The 20,383-nt window shown below is 41.3% G+C and overlaps 2 protein-coding genes across 7 annotated transcripts; both read left to right on the forward strand.

The window, feature by feature from the left end:
- The first annotated feature begins 855 nt into the window (after window positions 1–855).
- On the forward strand, window positions 856–9,644 carry LOC106590225 (uncharacterized). 6 transcript variants are annotated; one of them, XM_014181004.2, is made up of 16 exons: window positions 856–1,053; window positions 1,256–1,352; window positions 1,920–2,077; window positions 3,178–3,266; window positions 3,383–3,447; window positions 3,547–3,592; window positions 3,845–3,897; window positions 4,389–4,443; window positions 4,818–4,952; window positions 5,234–5,283; window positions 5,375–5,423; window positions 5,525–5,625; window positions 5,914–6,000; window positions 6,124–6,225; window positions 6,477–6,596; window positions 8,982–9,644. In XM_014181004.2, exons 2-16 carry the CDS (start codon window positions 1,290–1,292, stop codon window positions 9,030–9,032), a joined length of 1,224 nt encoding a protein of 407 aa, XP_014036479.2. In that variant the 5' UTR covers window positions 856–1,053; window positions 1,256–1,289; the 3' UTR covers window positions 9,033–9,644. The 6 variants fall into 6 exon arrangements, with proteins under 6 accessions (XP_014036479.2, XP_014036478.2, XP_045566926.1 ...); XM_014181003.2 differs by having other exon boundaries at window positions 863–1,053; window positions 5,189–5,283; XM_045710970.1 differs by having other exon boundaries at window positions 882–1,053; window positions 1,925–2,077; window positions 5,189–5,283.
- A 1,156-nt stretch (window positions 9,645–10,800) lies between these two features.
- Window positions 10,801–19,361, forward strand: LOC106590226 (annexin A13). Its single transcript, XM_014181008.2, has 11 exons — window positions 10,801–10,946; window positions 11,973–12,048; window positions 12,236–12,330; window positions 12,938–13,108; window positions 13,234–13,267; window positions 14,528–14,607; window positions 14,903–14,971; window positions 15,057–15,158; window positions 15,380–15,455; window positions 15,715–15,827; window positions 17,655–19,361. The coding sequence occupies exons 1-11, from the start codon at window positions 10,932–10,934 to the stop codon at window positions 17,772–17,774; spliced, it is 951 nt and encodes a 316-aa protein (XP_014036483.2). The 5' UTR covers window positions 10,801–10,931; the 3' UTR covers window positions 17,775–19,361.
- The last annotated feature ends 1,022 nt before the right edge of the window (window positions 19,362–20,383 follow it).

The raw sequence follows: 20,383 nt of genomic DNA on the forward strand, positions 1-20,383 counted from the left end.
TTCACTTTGCTATGATTAACTGCATGCCCCTGTGGCACCTTCCCCCAATTAAAAGCTCCTTTCAGCAGCCTCTTGTCTTGTGTGGAGAGAAGACCATTTCTGTGAGAAATGTCTGTGTGCGCCTGCCAGAAAATAATGTCTGCTCGTTTTAAGCACACCCACACCTTCTCCACCCGCACCAGTTTTATAAGATCGTGCAGGGTAAGTCTATAGTATGTGTGTGTGAGAGTGTGTGAGGGAGTTTGTGTGTGTGTGTGTGTGTGTGTGTGTGTGTGTGTGTGTGTGTGTGTGTGTGTGTGTGTGTGTGTGTGTGTGTGTGTGTGTGTGTGTGTGTGTGTGTGTGTGTGTGAAAGGTGAAAGAGAGAGAGAGAGAGAGAGAGAGTGTGTGTGTGTGAGAGAGCGAGGGGGGCATTTGGCTTACAGTCAGTTGACAATTTATTGCTATTAGATTTAAATGGCTTCTATTAGGGTTATAACATGATGATGTTTGAAGTAAGCCTGTATTGTTAGTAGTTTGGACTTGAATCGTGTGGAGCTTATGACCCTATGCAATCAATACCAATAGGCTATCTGTTTCGTGCTGCAGTAAAGGAATTGAATGTCTGTAGCCTTTAAGCCACAGTTTGCTATTTTCTAATCTATTACACTTGCATCCTCGCTTCAAGAGCGTTGTTTAGTATACTATTACATTTTCGCACAACGACTTTGCTAGAACGGGTCCTCAACCTGAGGGAAATCAGTGGTTGTGCACTGACCCCTCGTGGATACAACCAGTAGGCTACTGTCACAGAAACGAGGAAAACATGAATGAAAGCAGTGCGCAGTTCAGGCCTACTTGATGAAGAAATCAGAGACGCGCGTTGTCATGGCATTCGGCATTTATGACGTAATGATAAAGTAGACAGCAATGTTCTATATCAATTTAGCGCCATTCGCGACACCATCTTTGTCGCTTTCTCCCAAATTCCCATTTCTGATCGGGTTCTATCATCTGAGTCGTCTGCGGTCCAAAATTATTATTTTACGTGCGAGTGTTATATAAGATCAGTTATTGTAAGTATTGACTGTATGAATTTAAATGATTTTATTTGAGTTGTTTTATCTAATGAAGAAGCTCTCAAATATGTTTATTATGACCACTATAGTTAAGCAGTCTGCCTGCATTTTGATTTATTCTCATAAATCAACGATATATCACCATGATTAATGCTGTAGGCTACTGAATTACTTCTCATGACTTGGTTTGTTTCAAAAGTTGGACTACATCAAATCTACCATCAAGGGAAAGTATGGAGACTCCGGAAAGTGACCAGTTCAATTCTACTCAGGAAATGCAGTGTCCATCAATTGTGGTGTGTATTTATTCCACATGCACGGGGATTGCGTACTGTAGGGCAGGCAATGGTTTCTATGCTTCCCTCATTCATACTGTAGGAAACCACTTGGAGTGATGTTTATGCCATTGCTCATGTTAAATCAGTGATCCCCCTAAATAAAGACAAAATACAGTTCTGTAAGAAAGAATAGACTGACATCATTCATTTCAGGAAATGAAGAGTTATTTCGACAGTCAAATCTACGACTTGAATTTGGTTGACAATAAAGGTATAATGTTAATGTTGTAAACCACAAGGTTCCATGGTTGAGATGTGTATAGGCTGTGGGGTCCACCCTGGTCATTCCCTAGCCACACCCATAACCCTTGTTTAGAAACCGACTTGATTTTGCCATTTCGTTTGTGACCCATAGCCTGATCCTACAGCCTACATGTGAGTGCATTTTGGGGAATTTTGGTTAGATTCTCTATGGCAACTGATTCATCTGTGAATGCACATGATGCCTTACATGACATTTGTGCCCTCTTGTTGTTTTGTTAGTGCTGATTGATCATTAAAATGTTGTCTGTGCACTGGATGAAGGGCAGGCGAAGTGTGGAGATGAAAAGTGTCGCGGAGGAGTTCTTCTGTCTCACTGATGAGACGGACCAAGGGAGGATGAGTGTGTCAACACGTGGAGCCAGTATGAGGAGCAGCCACACTCCTGGACACGGCAAACGGAGTGAATCTGTGCTGCGCAGGTGAGTACTTCCCGTGTATTGGCGTGCTAGTTAAGTATAGGTAGCAGCGTCCCGGACTGGTCTCGGAGTAGTAGGCGTGTCGAAAGAAATGGGGAAAAATACATTTTGATTGGACAGGGTTTTTGCCAGTGCCACGGTTTAGAGTAGCCTATTTTGTTCAGTCGCTTTCCGGAAGTGCATGGAGGATGCTAAAGCATTTTTAATCACATACAACTCAAACTTTTATGAAAGCAAACTTGGCAAATTGTTACCGTTGTACTAAGTGCCATGAACAGTATTGTTCAGTCTCAATAATGTCCACATACACACCTAACTTGTATTAAAGCAATCGTGACGAAACATGAAGATCTGCCTTCATGGTAACCTAATTGTAACCCCCTGATTTTGTAACGCGCTAGTATAAGACGGGTATCAATGTAGGCAATTTTCCCTGGAAGCTCACTTAGTAAATTGGTCGTCAACGGCTTGTCAGCAAACTTGCAGGCAGGCACGCAACCCATGTCTGCCCCTGTGTTTAGAAATGGGGCATCGACAAGTTTAATAATGACATTGCGTACACTAGCCTATACAATTGCAATGAAATGGGATACATGTAAAATGTTCACAACATGACAGCATGTTAAGATACGTGCATTTACATGCAATGCTTTTCCACTGCCTGAGTTATTTAACGACACCACCATTCTGAGTTTCCGAAACGTCCTCAAATTAATTTCGATGCGCATTCATACACAGTCATGTTTCCACAAATCTCTGCACTCGCTGACAGAAAGTCAGACCAATACATGTGCGCTTTCGACACACCCAGTCTCTGGCCGCCATATTGGGCTGCAGCTATCCCCTTCTCATGCTAGTATTTACAGTAATTGGCCAACATAGGTCATGTACTGGTGCTTTCAAGACAACTGGGAACTCGGGAGAAACGATGTCATATCATGACGTCAGTGATCTTCAGGTCAGGAAGTCAGAGCTCGAGAAAGCTACCCGAGTTCCCTTGGATTGTTCAAAACTATTTTTGTCTTGAACGCTCGGGAAGTTGGAGAATTCCGAGTTCCCAGTTGTTTTGAACGCGGCATTACGAATCAAGAGACTTCTTTCAGGACTGTGACCTTGGATTATAATGATGGTGATGACTGTGATGATACAGAGGGAATCGCTGAACATGCAACAAAACCAGAAGTCACAGAAGGTAATAATTATTTCACTCTGTACAATACAACTAGCATAACAGATAATAGGCAGTGGAAATAATGTATCAGTTATTGACACTTCTCTCAATTACAGTCTGTTTGCTTCTGTGTTTAGAATGGATGTCAGTCATGGGGGCAAAACTCCCAGAGTTACCAGTTCATAAAAATATCTCAAGAACGGTAAACAAGAACAAGGACCTCCCATGACGCAGACACAGAAATATAGAATTCATTGAACAATTGAAACGTATACATAAATAGAATTGATTTGAATTTCAGAAATGTGAGTCACCAAAAGAATATATCGAGCTCCAAAGTGATAAAGGTACAGTGTACACTGTAGACATAATCAATGATGGTCTGTTACATCAACAACTACCTGTAATCTCTCATGCCAACTAAGAACTACCTAAGCAGACTGACGCTTGTTTTGTTTTCAGTCAAAGAAAGAACTAGCTTATGTCCTCAGAATGTTAGTCTGCAGTACTTGGCCTATAACTTTCACAATTTCAACTGCTCTCGTACAGTATACTGTAAATGTTGGCATTTGAAAAAGCATGACTTTTTATTTTATAAGGGATGAGTGTACCAGAAACGCAGACAAGGATGAAAGATCAGGCCAAGATACTGGTGAGTCACAACGTGCCAGAGGAGGCTGGTGGTAGGAGCTATAAGAGGACTGGCTTATTGTAATGACTGGAATGGAGTGAATGGAACCGAGTCAAACATGTGATTTGCATATGTTTAATGTGTTTGATGCGTTCCGTTGTTTCCCGTTGCAGCCATTTCAATGAGCCGTCCTCGTATAACTCCTCCCTCCAGCCTCCTCTGCAACGCACTGTCTGAATCAAGGACAAGTGCCCATAATTCCCACCCGTACGTCATTATACACTCTTTTCCCCTTGTACTTTCTCTGAAATTTCAGCATGAATGTTGTATGTTTATAATACGTTAAAAAACTTGCTCGTTACCTAAGGTTATGCCATACTTTCTGTTTCATGCTCTTGTTTGATGTAGATAGGCTCTAGCCAAGTACTGTAGTTGAGATTTCTCAAAGCCTACTGAAAGCCCTTGCTCTTAGGGCCGCTGTGGTTCACTGTGTTTACGCTATCTGCTTTCAGTTACCACTAAAGCCTTTCAGTGAGGGATATGAGGCTGCATTCCTCAGGGACAGAAGTGAGATCATTCAGTCATTATTATTTTTGTTAGTCATTTAAACATTACTGTTACAAATGGAGGTATGCGTTATCATAAATCACATTGATGACATAACTTAGTTTCAAGAGATCTGAGTCACAAACAATATAATGATAAATGACACTAAGGGAGGTTGAAGATGGATCGTCCCCGCGCTGGTGTCGTTTAATCAGTATAATTACAAATAATCCTTGATCATAGATCATTTTGATGAAATATCTGCCTCCCATAGAGTCATCCCATGATGTCTGTGCTTTGGTACGATCATGATGATCGAGTGTCTTAATGGAGGTTTCCTCTGTGAAGCCACCTGGTTTGTGTCATGGTCCTCTGTCACTTCCTGTGTTTTGCAGTGCGAAGGCTCTGCAGAAGATCAGGACCTCCTTTCTTGCTGTTCTCCCCTACGGAAAGCCTGGGGGACATACTGTACAGGAAAACCAAGCATGTGTTTGACTACACAGTCACGGACATGAAAGACAAAAAGCCCGGTGAGTCAGCCTGATAGTGGGATTTGGAAATAAAATGTATTGAACGCTACAACAAAGAGACAGATAGGATAGCGTTTATTGGAAAGGCCTGTGGCCCTATTCAGTCGTAATCGGTCACAGGCGTTCAGGATTAATACCAGAAAATATATTTGTATATAAGTATAGTAGTATGATCTTTTTTTATTTCACATGCTTTGTATTATAGATTAAATTAGTCAAATGATGCCACATTTCAGATGTTTCAAGGTGTGGTTCCAATCTAAACCAGTGTGTTAAACCAGCCCTTCCAGTACGGAAGGGCTTCAATGTATCCACATCTAGGTACAGCCAGGTGAGTAATATACTGTAACTGAGATGATGTTCACACACATACACACACACACAATGGTACAGTGGTAACCTGTATTTACCTTCTTTTTCAGAGAAGGGTACAATCAATTGATCAGATGACGGTGATCAGAAAAGATCATGGTAAGATCCTATACTAATTCCCTGTGTTTTAATGTACAAAGAAACACACTGGACATACCCAATTGTAAACTGTAACTTTTGTGTTCTTGTTCCCACTTTAGTCGGTAGGCCTTTACTGATGCTGAAAGGCAATGCAAGTCTAACCAACAGTGATGGAAGCAACAACACGGATTCATTTGCTTATTCATCCAGACTCACAAAGGTATCAGAACCCTCTATTGATATTATGTTGGTATTGATATAGTACGAATGTAATTAACGTTTTACAGTCCTGAATAAACTAAGCAACATTTATATAGCCGTTGGCTTTTTGTTTACTGACATCATTGATAATGAGCCAGTAGTGGTACATGTACTAGCTTCAATTAAACACGGGAGGCCAGTGTTGCTCTACATTTGACTCAATCATCCAACATGCTAAGCTGATTCATATGTGGAACACATACGATAGGCTCTGCCATAACACAATATATTGATATCTTTAATCTAGGGAAAACCATCAACCTCCTCTCAGCCAGGACCTGTCATCAGGATCCCACCAGTATTAACCAGGAAGCATTCTGACATCATCAGAGAGGTAATCACTCTATAAACTGTTGTGCCCCCCAAAATAAGCTTTTGTCCATGTTAAAAGAGCAGATCATGCTAATTTAGCTTTTTTTTTAATGTTGATCCATACCCAATATGCTGTAACTTATAGGAAAGAAAGAGGCACTACTACAAAGACCTGTGTCAGCAGGTGGAGGAGAAGAGACAACAAAAAGCAAGGGAGAGGAGAAGGATTACCGCCGCCGAACAAACTGTGAGCCATCGCAAGCATAATTATTCTATTTTACCCATTCCTTCTATATAGAGATCGGACAGGAACTTGTCACCTTTTTTAGTCACATGATCCTCATTATACCCTACCTCAAAGTAGTCCAATGGATCCTAAACCATTTTTTTCATGATTGTTTAGAATAATTATACACAAGAATGGTCACTGATAGTGATTGACTCAATTGGAAGGACGGACATTGACAGATTGCACTTCAATCGCCTTGTCATTGGCAGCACAATGAGACAATGCAGTTCTGCACCTGGGGGATGCCAGGGAGCGGAGCCCCAAACTACCACCTGGACTCTGTGAGAAGGAACAAGTTCAGTTCCACAGAAATGATACCCCAGGAACAGGTAACATATCGACATGACGTTTATGTTTAGTAGAGGAGACCAGGGAACAAAGTAAAAGGTTTAGGCTTTTGCTTAGTATGAAAATAATATGGGTTAGGATTAGAATTTTAGGTAAGGATTTAATTGTAACAAATGTTACAATTAACCCCCATTACAACTCTAATCTGAGTCTTAATAATTATTGTAATCAACTATACCAATCAAAATACCTATTTTTATTGAAAAAAATGATACATGATTAGATACATGAGAAATGTTCTGCAGAACAATAATCAAAAAAGAGAGCCAGCAAGAATATTTAGAATTCAACCAAATTTTTGGGGGGGTCAATAAAACAATTATTTATGGATTTAAGCAACATTTCCTAGGCAGGTACTGGAGATACAATAACCAAACATTAGCACATTGAATAACAGCTGTCTAAGTTACCCTAATTTGAGTTTTTTAGTTACTTTGTGCCCGTGTTACTTTGTTCCCCGGTCTCCCCCACTACCATTCACTACATAGAAGCAGGTAACCTTTATTAACAGGTTTCAGGGCCCATATTCACAAGATGTCTGAGTTGGAGCACTGATCTAGAATCAGTTTTATTTTTTTTTAATTTTTTTTCTTAGGGGAGAGTAAGTTTAGCCTTTTTACATAATTAATAAGATTATATGGACAAGGGGGATCTCATCCTAGACCAGCACTCTTACCTCAAGACCATTTGTGGATCCGAGATTATATCCACTATACAGTGCATTCGGAAAGTATTCAGACTGCTTCACTTTTTCAACATTTTCCTAGCCTTATTCTGAAATGAATAAATTTTTTTTTTAAATATCCCCTCATCAATACAGTTTGACACAAAACCCATAATGACAAAGCAAAAACAGGTTTTGGGATTTTTTTGCAAATCTATTACAAATACAAAACTGAATACCTTCCGAATGCACTGTATAACTGTGCCTTGTAAAGAATCCGTCAATTTAAGCAGCATCCGCCTGTCGGCCTTTCCGCATCTGTGGTGGAAGGTTGCCGAGCTACAGCGGTGTTTGTCAGACCATGAGACATCCCGAAAATCGGTCTTCTCACGAAACGGTTTGGCCTACGGTTTGACCTTTCTATTCTGTGGAAAAGGGAGACTCTCACGAACATGATGGTGACTCATCTGAAGTTGGTAACGCTGATGTGCCAACTTCTGTCTGTAGTGTCCGAACCATTTGAGCTACAAACTCATTTTAAATCACCACCTCAAAACAATTCCACAATTTCCCCCCTCCTTAGACATTTAGAGGTTTAAAGAAGCCAGTGAAACGTGACACTTTGATTATAGATGATATAGCACCAGGAGTTACCAAGACTTAAAGCAAGTCTTGTTTGAGGTCATTTGAAAAAGAACAGGAGAACCGCAATAATTGAATAACCAACATTTCGACAGACAAGCTGTCGTCATCAGGGTATAATGACAAACACTGCGGGTCACTAGTTTATATAGTTTCAAGGGACACACAGGTGTCTGTAATCATGGCTGGGTGTGGCTTGATTTTATTGGTTAATTTACAGATATAAATAGAACATTTTAAAAAGCATGAACGGATAACATACGATCATAGATACAATTTGGCTACATAAGCATACAAACATTTACAATGAGTAGCAAAATCACAAGAATGGCTTCAGATCAAAGTCTACGGTGAGACCGACAGGAGCAAGGGTCTTTAAATGAAAGATCCAGGCAGCCTCTCGTTTTAACAATACATTTTCAAGGTCACCCCCCTCTCCTAGGGAAGGGGACTTGTTCGATGCCGATATAACGAAGGGACAAAATAGAGTGTTTTGCTTCCAAAAAGTGGGCCGCAACTGGGTATGTAGAGTTTTTGTACCTAATGGTGCTTTTGAGATTCTTACTTATAATTCGCGCTTCATTTTACCCACATCATTTTTTTTACCACTAGGACGAGTTACAAGATAAATAAATGCCTTAGTGGAGTTCAGTACGTGATAACGCCTTTGATTGGGATCTGTTTCCCTGTTCGAGGGTGTTTTGAAGGATCTGCATTTGTAAGAGCCATTACACTTGTAGTTTCCATCGGGTTAAGGTGCAAATAGACGTTGTGCAGGGGGTATTTTTGTATGTTAAATCAGTGTTTACCAATTGATCTCTGAGATTTCTGCCCCGCGAGAATACAACCAAGGGAGGGTCCGAAAACACATTACAGATACAGTCATCAGATCTTAGAATGTGCCGATGTTTGTGAACGATTCCCTTAATTTGTTCAGAGCACTTTGAATAGCACGTTGTTTGAGGTCATAACATAGTCTGGATGCTGATTCATAGTGCCCATTAAACCCTGTTTTGGTGGATAGATTGACCTCTGAATGCTGTCTTTGTTCTCTCCTCAGCTCCGCTGTAAAGGCTTCAGCGGGATCCCTTTTCATCTGCATGTCAAATGACGGCCATTTTATGGTCCCCCAGCCCAGACGATTGATGCTCAGCTCAGACAACTGATAAACCCATTAAACTAACGCAGTAGTAGACCAAACACTGCGCTCTGCTGACTTCTGTCCCATAGGTGGTAGATAAGTCATCGATTAGCTGGATTTCAGCACTCCTTGGCACTTGTATCTATTGATTAATTTACTGTTTCAAACTACCATGCGGGCATAACCACACTCAAAACAATTCTGGAACTAAGGTTTTACACATTCTGATGGTGTTCAAATCAGTTGTAATGGTAGCGATGCACATAAACAGTAAGATATATATATATATATATATATCATACACACACATAAATGCTACAGTGGTAATTGACAGATCGATAGCATGGTGAGATAATGAATAGAAACAGTAGCTCACTAAAGATAAGACTGTACACAAAAAAAAGCTCCTAACTGGTCGCGAAAGTGATAAGATACTGTCTGCCTACAGTCAAAGAATTCTTCTTTTTTTTTTCATCATATTTTAACCATTTTATATGAGTAATTTTGTATGTATATTGAAGCCAGAGTTGTAGTGAAATAAAACTCTCCTGTCAGATTAAGAGACTGGGTGAAAAAAATTGATAAAGTCTCAATGTCATTGCTTTGTAGGTGAAGTGATGTGGAAATCTATCCTCTGATACTGACCTGATATTTGGGTTGAATGATTCACTAAGAAACAATGGGTAGTGTAACTATAGTATTTACAAAAAGCTTTTCAACATGAGGACCGATGCACAAACAAGCACTGATACAGTAAGCCGCTCTTCAGGTGGCCACTAACATTTGTATATACAATGTACCACAATGATGACATAACATGCGACTATAGGTATTTTCTATCTGTATAAAATATAGCTGATTGACCATTGTCTAATACATATTAAATGTATGTTCTAATGCCTTATTGTCATCTGCAAACTTCCTGTAAGGGTAATTAATTAAGGTAAAGTTGATAACATTGAATAGGCTGTTCCTGTTGGTGCTGTCGGGTTGGCTTGCACATTAACATCCAAGAGGTTGAGTCACTCTCTAACTGCACTGTTCTGTTGCTGTGGCATTGGGATATTTAATTGTCCCATTGTTTTTTTTAGACCAACTGGGTTTAACTTCAGTGGGGACAGCATTATTTTCCTCCAGTGGGTGGCTAATTAACATAGAGCCAATTCTAAAGTGCAGGGAAGAAGCTGTGATTAAACTGTAGGCTACCAGGTTTGTAATTTCAATGAACAGCAGCCTGCCTAATCAACATGAGAGGGGGCTGTGAAAAGGTGTCTAGTTGTCACTGTGATACTCTGGACATAAATCCTGATCTTACTGTTGTATTCGTTAGTGTGGGTGGACGGTGGGCACGCACAGACATCAATCATGTCAGCAGGTTGAATTTGATTCAATCAGCATTTTCTTTGGAAAGTTTTAGTAGGTCTAGCTCTTAGACTACTTGATTTACTTGGGTATATTTTTAGTAATTATTGATAAATCCATATTTACTAGTATAGACAATTGGAGCACAAAGTTCATGTCTTTATTATTCTGAGTAGCATATGTATCAATGTAGTCTCTTGGAATCATCTTTGAGTATAACAGAGTTTAGAGAATAATATGTTTTATAATATCCCCATAGTAATCGTAAATGTAGTTTTGTGTTCATAACATTTCAAATTTAAGGATGAAGATCATAAAGCGCTTTTCGAGTCGCTATCTCCGATGTAAGTAAATGGTTAACTGAAGGAGGTGCTTTCAATTCCGTTACATTTCTGCGCGGTGACGTTGCACATTCGTTTCACTCGCCAGTCCTTCCACAACTACGGTAAAGAATCCGACTCTCGCCAGCAGCCCAAGACTCACAACAGCCGGACAAACATTTCGAAAATGGGCAACTGTCAAGTGAGTACCATGCTTGTTTTTTTACGCACCAAACGTTGGCCTGTGCGCATGCTGAAATTGCGGCTAGAAATGCGAATGAAATGTTAAAATTTAGGCCCCTACCCTATGGTCAGAAAAAAAAACATCTCGAAGATGTGGAAAAAAAACGTTGTAAAATAAGGCATATCTATTGAAAAGTATAGGCATATAAAATAGGTTGAATACATTTTTACAATTGTTGTGTAAATGTTTCATTGTAAGGGATATGGACATCTTCATCAAAACGATTATCCAAACGACATTCCACACTAATCTCAAATAAAATCTCGCGTAATTTGGTCAACTGCGTGCAGAATGTGGCCACGGAAGATTACACATTACCACAATTGAATGCGGGTTTATGGATCACTTTCTGAGATTGTTTTTTTTTTTAAATCCACATAGCCCTTGAAATGTCACACATGTGACGCATGTGACAGTGAGGCAGGGGAAACGCAGAGGAAGTGGCCACTCTGCGGAATTCGTCACAATCCCGTTAGATGAATGTAGGCCTAAACAGTGAGTGAATCCGAGAGGAAGGGTACGGGTGGGAGTAGGGGGATTAGTGTGTTTCCATTGTCCTCTCAATTTCGCCTATGGGGCGCTGCGCCCTTCTACTTTGTTTGGTTAATACACGGCAGCGGCCAAATTCCTGAGCCAGTGCATTTCTTGCCATTGCATTCTCCCCCTCCCATGTCATGTTACATATAGGCTTACTGCAGTTTTATTACATATGTGAACAATTGATTCAAAACTTTTATAAAGCTATTCAGATGTCCAATCTTTTGTTGTTTTGAGGGGTGGCAGATATGATGACTCCTATGAAGAACTAGGCTAAGGGAAAGCAGAAATGACCGTTCTGTTGTAGTGGGTTACAATAGATTTGACCTACTAAGTTTGTTTTTAATTCCCAACACAATATTGAGATACAATGTTGGTGGTTGTGTTGATATTAGCATTTTATTGTCCTGTTTATGTCATTAAAAAAAAATATGCTGTTAATTTCAGCCCACTATCGTGCCATATGAGGAGTTTGATGTTATGGCTGATATAAAGGCCATACGCAAAGCCTGTAAAGGCTTGGGTAAGTTGCGATCTTTTTAGTTAATGTTTAATTATGGCATTCCAGGGATGCTTCTGCTCAGTGAGTGAGAGATTGTTTGGAACGGTCTGTCAATGTGTATTTACCTATAATGAACATATCTGTGCAAATGCTGTTTAAAGGTACAATGTGGCACCAGTTTATTGATTGATTGTGTCCTGTTGTCCAGGCACTGATGAACAAGCCATCATTGACATACTGGCTAACCGCTGTGCAGCCCAGCGGATGGAAATTAAACAAGCCTATTTTGATAAATATGACGATGTGAGTACCAAACGCATTTTATTAGAAGTAGAAGAATCTGACCATGGCACCGGTTCCAATCCAAGTGCCAATGCCGTTTAGCAAACTGCAGGCGGTGCTATGGTCAAATGACATGGAAAATAAAGGTCTTTGGTCACACATACCAGTTGTGGGTTTGGTGTCAAAAAACAGAGGCATATGCAGAAAAGAGCCTCATACCTACTGTAAAATATGGTGGTGGGGCTATTTTGCTTCCACTTCTCCTGAGGCGTATATTAAGGTCTTCAAAGACATTTTGAAGTACAAGGACATTTTAGTCCAAAACCAGGTCGCTACCAGGAGGCTGAAACTTTGCTGCAATTGGATCTTCCAGCAAGACAACCACCCCAAGCACACATCAAAATCCACAAAGAAATTGTTAATTGACCACAAAATCAACATTTTGCCTTAGTCTTGGACTTGAACCCCATTGAAAACCTGTGGTTTGAATTGAAGAGGGCAGTCCATAAGTACAGACGAAGGATATCAAGGATCTGGAAAGATTCTGTATGAAAGAATGGTCAGAGATCCCCTCCCCCCCAATGTGTTCTACAATCTCTCTCTTGCTTTCTCTCTTTCTCTGGAGAAGGAGTTGGTGGATGTGCTGAAGAGTGAGCTGGGGGGGAACTTTGAGAATGCCGTCCTGGCCATGCTGGACCCTCCAGTCGTCTATGCAGTGAAGGAGCTCAGGAGGGCCATGAAGGGAGCAGGCACTGATGAGGACACTCTGGTGGAGATTCTGTGCACCGCCACAAACGCTGTACGTTTCAGTCTCATTCTGAATAGAATCCTATAAGTCATGGGAAATAGAAAATGCTGTTCAAGATTTAAAAACATAACGGTCTGCTTAAGATTATTTATTTTTCTCTCTTTCTTTTCCAACAGGATATTCACATGTTCAAGGAATGCTACTTTCAGGGTAAGTATCAATTTCATCCTCACACTGCACCTTAAAGCTGGCATCCTTAATGGTGAAACAGCCAAATCCAGCCAGTATCAATGCTACCCCTCACTCAATCAAGTTGTCTTTTTACATAATTATTTCTAACAGAATTACTTACCAGGGTTGTGAACGCAGGAGGACATTCATTGGGCTCCAGTTAATAGTTGGCATAACTTGAGAGACCCGTAAGGCTTTGTAGGCATACAGGTCACATTATCAAAATCTAGAACAGTGACTGAAGTTCTAAAGCAGGCGGTACCAGCTGTACTAGGCGGTGATACAGGGTGCTCTCAATGGTGCATCTGTAGACGTTTTGTGAGGCCAAGCTGTCTGTGTGAATGGACCCTTTTAGGTTGCCAGTGGCGTGCACAGAGGAACTTGAAGCTTTTGAACCTCTCTACTGTGGCCACGTCTAAGTGGATGGGGGCGTGCTCTCACTTTTGTCTCCAGTAGTCCACTATCAGCTCATTCGTTTTTGTTGAGGGAGAGGTTATTTTCCTGGCACCACTCCGTCGGGGCTCTCCCCTCCTTCCTGTAGGCTGTCTCTTCATTGTCGGTAATCAGGCCTACCACTGTTGTTGTCAGCAAAATTTGATGATTGAGTTGGAGACGTGCGTAGCCACAAAGTCATGGGAGTACAGGAGTGGGCTTAGCACGAACCCCTGTGGGGTCCCCGTGTTGAGGATCAGCGTGGCAGAGGTGTTGTTGCTTACCATAACCACTTGGGGTCGGCCCGTCAGGAAGTCCAGGACCTAGTTGCACAGGGAGGGTTTCAGTCCCAGGGTACCTAGCTTGGTGATGCGCTTTGAGTGCACTATGGTGTTGAAGGCAGAGCTGTAGTCCATGAACAGCATTCGCGAACGCTGCCATCTATCCAGGTTTTTGGGTTTGGATACGTTCTAATTGAATCGGGGCCGTTCTGTTTCCATTCTGCCCATCCTGTTTTCTGTGCTGCTGATTCACTTTTGATTAGGGTTGAGATTTTTTTTAAAACGCCTTGTTTTTATGACACCCATAATAACAAGATGTTTTTTAACCACAATCCTGAATCAGAAGTGAATCAGCAGTACAGAAAACCACAACGGGTTGGGAAGAATCTTAACAGAATGACACCCGCTTTCCACAATGGCTGAAATAGAATAATGACATCAGCAGTTATAAATAACAAGGGAACTCCCATTCCTCTGCCCTTAATCTCATATTATCTCTGTCTGTGTCTGTCTGTGACTTCTCTAGTGCATGAACGGGACCTGGAATCAGATGTCGAAGGGGACACTAGTGGAGATGTGAGAAACCTGCTCACTGCTCTTTTACAGGCAAGTGGCCCAATGGTTTCACGCTTGGACTCTTGCCATGTAACACAATTCGATTTCTTTGGACTGAAATCGAGCTCCCTCTGCCTGGCCTCTCTCTTAACCCTAAGTCTCTCTCTCTCGGTCTCTCTTTCTGTCTCACTCTCACACACACACACACACTGGCTCTTTGGCAGTCTGCCTGCCTTTCCGATTTCCTTTCATTAGTAAAATGGAGGCCAGATACAATATCCTGAGCCGGACAGAAAGGCTACATTTTCATCTCACCACAGAAGTCAGTGAAAGCTTTCTGTTCTAGGGCACCAGAGATGAGAGTTACGATGTGGATGAGGGTCTGGCTGAAGCAGATGCCACCGCCCTGTTTGAGGTATGGCACGGAGAAGTACATTCATGAAACAACAATATCAAGAAGTGGATTTACCTGTTTCATTTCAATCATATTTACTATTTAGGCTGGTGAGGGATGTTTTGGAACGGATGAATCCACTTTCAGCTTCGTCCTGGCCAACCGAAACTACCTTCAGCTACAGGCCACCTTCAAGGTGTATGAGCAGGTGGGTCCACTGTTAGCAGCCTATGTCTGTTCACACAAGCTGAAATGAGTGCCTTGAATATTTATAGATCTAAATAATAATATATGGCTATACTTCAATGTGGTTTATTTAGAACCTGTGGTAAGTCTATTTAATTGGAAGCACATCAGATTCCTTTTGTTGTAGCTATCCTCTGTACTAGTGTTTATGCTTATATTCATTCCCTCCCTGATTTTCCCCAGCTCTCTGGAACAGAAATTCTGGATGCCATTGATAATGAGGTCTCTGGGACACTGAAGGACTGCTTCATCACACTTGGTATGTGCTTGTGTGTGTTTGTATGTGGGTGCAGAGATCATCTGAGGCCAGAGACACCGAAGGGATGCATGTGACTTGAGTAAAGTGGGTATTACTCAGTATTTAGTTGGTTGTGTGGGTGGCTGTTCAGAATTTCCTCTAGCTAGCCTGCGTTTGTTCAAAATGTGAAATGGTGTTTTACAATACAGGCCTATAAACCAGTAACGAATTAGAAGTAACTGACAGTATATTTGAATGCCTTTTGATTTTCTATTTTCAGTGAGGGTTGCTAAAAACCCTCAGCTGTATTTCGCCCGGCGACTGAATGAAGCCATGAAAGGAGCAGGCACTGATGAGGACACCCTCATCCGCATCCTTGTATGCCGCTCTGAGGTACAGTAACATATGGATCCAAACTCTGACAGAACCTTAGCATGGTTCTTGGTTCTATCAGACACCAAATACTTTGTGACCACTGATTACATTGTGATTACATGCATCTACGTGATTTTTGAATACTTTCTGTTATGGACACGTGATCATTTCTCCATAGCACATTTATAAAACTGGGGGAGGCTATGCTATCAAGCAAGGCTATACTAACTTTGTGGACTACCATGGCAACACTTGAAGGCATTATAAACTCAGCAAAAAAAGAAACGTCCTCTCACTGTCAACTGTGTTTATTTTCAGCAAACTAACATGTGTAAGTATTTGTATGAACATAACAAAATGAGACATAAACTGAAGAAATTCCACAGACATGTGACTAACAGGAATGGAATAATGTATCCCTGAACAAAGGGGGGGTCAAAATCAAAAGTAACAGTCAGTATCTGGTGTGGCCACCAGCTGCATTAAGTACTGCAGTGCATCTCCTCCTCATGGACTGCACCAAATTTGCCAGTTCTTCCTGTGAGATGTTACCCCACTCTTCCACCAAGGCACCTGTAAGTTCCCGGACATTTCTGGGGGGAATGGCCCTAGCCCTTACCCTCCGATCCAACAGGTCCCAGACGTGCTCAATGGGATTGAGATCCGGGCTCTTCGCTGGCCATGGCAGAACACTGACATTCCTGTCTTGCAGGAAATCACGCACAGGACGAGCAGTATGGCTGGTGGCATTGTCATGCTGGAGGGTCATGTCAGGATGAGCCTGCAGGAAAGGTACCACATGAGGGAGGAGGATGTCTTCCCTGTAACGCACAGCATTGAGATTGCCTGCAATGACAACAAGCTCAGTCCGATGATGCTGTGACACACCGCCCCAGACCATGACGGACCCTCTACCTCCAAATCGATCCCGCTCCAGAGTACAGCCCTCGGTGTACCGCTCATTCCTTCGTCAATAAACGTGAATCCGACCATCACACTTGCTGAGACAAAACCATGACTCGTTAGTAAAGAGCACTTTTTGCCAGTCCTGTCTGGTCCAGCGACGGTGGGTTTGTGCCCATAGGCGACGTTGTTGCCAATGATGTCTGGTGAGGACCTGCCTTACAACAGGCCTACAAGCCCTCAGTCCAGCCTCTCTCAGCCTATTGTGGACAGTCTGAGCACTGATGGAGGGATTGTGCATTCCTGGTGTAACTCGTGCAGTTGTTGTTGCTATCCTGCAGGTGTGATGTTCGGATGTACCGATCCTGTGCAGGTGTTGTTACACATGGTCTGCCACTGCGAGGATGATCAGCTGTCCGTCCTGTCTCCCTGTAGCGCTGTCTTAGGCGTCTCACAGTACGGACATTGCAATTTATTGCCCTGGCCACATCTGCAGTCCTCGTGCCTCCTTGCAGCATGCCTAAGGCGCTTTCACGCAGATGAGCAGGGACCCTGGGCATCTTTCTTTTGGTGTTTTTCAGAGTCAGTAGAAAGGCCTCTTTAGTGTCCTAAGTTTTCATAACTGTGACCTTAATTGCCCACCGTCTGTAAGCTGTTAGTGTCTTAACGACCGTTCCACAGATGCATGTTCATAAATTGTTTGTTTCATTGAACAAGCATGGGAAACGGTGTTTAAACCCTTTACAATGAAGATCTGTGAAGTTAATTAATAAAAATCCAAATAACAGGGTCCTGAAAAACGGGACGTTTCCTTTTTTGCTGAGTTTACATGGCTCAGGAAATTGTGTAATCATTAAGAAAATGCCACTTTTAGACTACTTTACTTGGACTCTAAAAGCAGACAAATGTCAGCTAAAGAGATATGTGTATTCTGTTCAACAGTATGATCTGGAGACCATTAAAGACATGTACCTGGAGAAGTATGACATGTCCCTGAAGGATGCCATCAAATCTGAGTGTGGTGGGGACTTCAAACGTCTCCTGCTGGCTATCTGCCATTGAGAGAGAGAGGGAGAGTGGCGAGAGAGCAGAGTGCCTGAAAGGGACCGAGGGTGCTCCTGCTCACTCCTGGACAAACTAACGCTACTTACAATTGGTCCTACTGTCCTCAAACATGCGACATTCTCGGATAGGGCAGAGGGTGGAACTGGAGATGGCTCAAATCCAGCTGGTTCTGTTCTACTGATTTGGCATTGAAGTCTACGGGTCTCTACAAAAGTCTTATCAATATGTGGCTGCTATATTTGATCTACTTATCTAAAGGTAGTTTGATGCTCATAACATACCATGTGGTGTGAATGGTTTTGATCGAGAGGAGTGCTAGGACTAGAGACTTACCTTAGACCAGCGATCCACAGTACCAGTGAAACTTAGTAGCCCTAGTCCTTGAAATTCTGTTTACTGTGTACAGTTGTGACTAGATCTGAAATTCCTAAATTCTCTTTTCTGCAGTTAAATTGAAGTTCAGTAGGATCAGTGCTTGGCAGGAAGGTCAGTCTGCACACAAGGGCATTTGTAGGAACTGTAACAGGGTGTAGCTGGAAGATTACGGTTATAGCATTTTATTGGACGTATCTGTCTTACACAGATGAGACCTATTCCATGGCGCAGTGATCATATTTTTGAGCTTAACATTTAAAATAAACAAGCATTTTGTCCATGCTTAGTGAGACACCAATTGGATTTGATCTCTCCAGGTCCAGTATCTTCCACCCCAAACTCCATCTTCAGTATTAACAAGTGTTTATAAACTGTTAGCTAGCTAGTTATATGCAATCTGTCCATCTACCTTGAAGTTGTAACTTAAATGAAGGAGAAATGAAAGTGTCCTTATGAAGAAATGGTATTTTATATGACATGAATCAATGCACATATAATTTTGATGTTATTTTTAAATTATCAACACTACCACTCCAAAGATAAGTACAGTGTAATTCTACTGTCTGATTTAATCTTCACAGTGTCAGTCAAAAACAATTATTTAATCAAAAAAAGTAACTATGCATTGACTTCATGCTTCAATATTTTGCAGGCAAGGGAAACTGCTCTGACAAATCTTCACACACCTCATAAAATGTTTGTATTGCAAGACTAACACTAAAACTATTACCTGCATTAAGACTGCAGTATTATATATCATTCAAATGTGTTTAAAGATTTACTGTATACACAAGAAGGTATTTGAAAATATCTCGGTAGGTATTTGAGGAAAAGATTTAGACTTGTACCTATGAAGTATCTAAACTCTTTGAATAGCATGGTCTGTAATGTTATGACTACTGTCACTTCTGTGTCCCATAATGGCAGCAGTATTTTTAACATTCCTATATTAGGAATTAGGCCATATTAGAAAGTCCTGTAATCTCAGCTGAATAACTTGAGATATTTGTAACAATTTATAATGCTGGCTAGGCTACTATGAATTCCATGCAAGAGAGGATAATGTCAACAGGGTTCAGACCGTGCACACCTGCCCTTATGGAAAGATATGGAATAGGGACCAATATTTGCCTCTGTATCAGCAAAATAATTAGTTTGGTAACAAATAAATACATGCAAATTACAGAATAAAATTGATATTCTAAAACATTTCTTTGTGAACATGGGTCTGTTTATGGAATCACATTTTACTGTACCTATTCAATACGTTTATTGACCTATATAAAGGCATACATAAATACCATTAGTGTAAAAGGGGAACTGTTACACTCACTGCAAAGTGCTCATGTTTCAAAGTTGAAGCTCATTTACTGCGTTTCTACACAATTGCTAAACTGTAAAATGCTATTTGGAGCTTCATTCATCTCAGTCGACAGGGGACTAAACATTCTATAAACACGTCATACAGCATTTAGCTGCAACGCGCTAGCTCGGCACCAGTATTATAAACTATAGTTTAGTGCCCTGTAATTGTTATGGACAGGTGGGACACTTTTCGGCTATGAATGAACCCAGCATTAAACGGCAGGAATTCACCCATCGGGTGATGCAATTTATAGACTGCACAGGGAAGACAACCTTAATATTCAACCTTCTGTCCTTATAATACAGTTTGTTTCATGCTCTCTGTGATGAGTCTTTGGACGTGTTCCCCTCAGATGTTGCATGCATCAGCCAATGGTTACATGCCACCTCATCGACTGTTCTGTCAGAGACCAGATTGCTATATTGTGGGTTGTGTTCCTCTGCTCAGAGAAAGGACTGTATATGAATGGACAAAGCCATTGATCACGTGAAACCATTCATTCCTATGTGAAGACTGAAAAGCGCATTGAAGCCAAATTAAGTCAGTTAAGATGGCGTCTCATGGAGACATAAAATGCTCAGTTTAAGATATTCTAGGAAGTGACGTTGCTGGCAAGCTCAGTGCTGCCCCCTCTCATTGAGTAACTCAAATTGAAGGCTGAATTGGGTACTGCAGACTGCAATTAGAAACTATATTATCCATATATATTCTTATGGGTGCGATTTAAATATAATCGGTTCAAGGACATACATCTTGTGTTTTAGAAGTAATTATTGTTACCATGATTTTCTTCAATTTTGTGTTTATTTATGCAAAGACTGACCACAAAGATTGTCATTTTTCCATTTACTATAATGGGGATCCT

The sequence above is a fragment of the Salmo salar genome, chromosome ssa29, assembly GCF_905237065.1.
Source record: "Salmo salar chromosome ssa29, Ssal_v3.1, whole genome shotgun sequence".
Lineage (NCBI taxonomy): Eukaryota > Metazoa > Chordata > Actinopteri > Salmoniformes > Salmonidae > Salmo > Salmo salar.

Bases quoted from the DNA above. Each gene is read 5' to 3' on its own strand.
- LOC106590226 (XM_014181008.2), top strand. The intron at 15,456-15,714 runs GTATGTGCTTGT...TTCTATTTTCAG, and splicing joins GGACTGCTTCATCACACTTG to TGAGGGTTGCTAAAAACCCT. The intron at 15,828-17,654 runs GTACAGTAACAT...TCTGTTCAACAG, and splicing joins TCCTTGTATGCCGCTCTGAG to TATGATCTGGAGACCATTAA.
- LOC106590225 (XM_014181003.2), top strand. From the start codon at position 1,290: ATGGAGACTCCGGAAAGTGACCAGTTCAATTCTACTCAGGAAATGCAG. The intron at 2,078-3,177 runs GTGAGTACTTCC...GACTTCTTTCAG, and splicing joins AGTGAATCTGTGCTGCGCAG to GACTGTGACCTTGGATTATA. The intron at 4,444-4,817 runs GTGAGATCATTC...TGTGTTTTGCAG, and splicing joins TGCATTCCTCAGGGACAGAA to TGCGAAGGCTCTGCAGAAGA.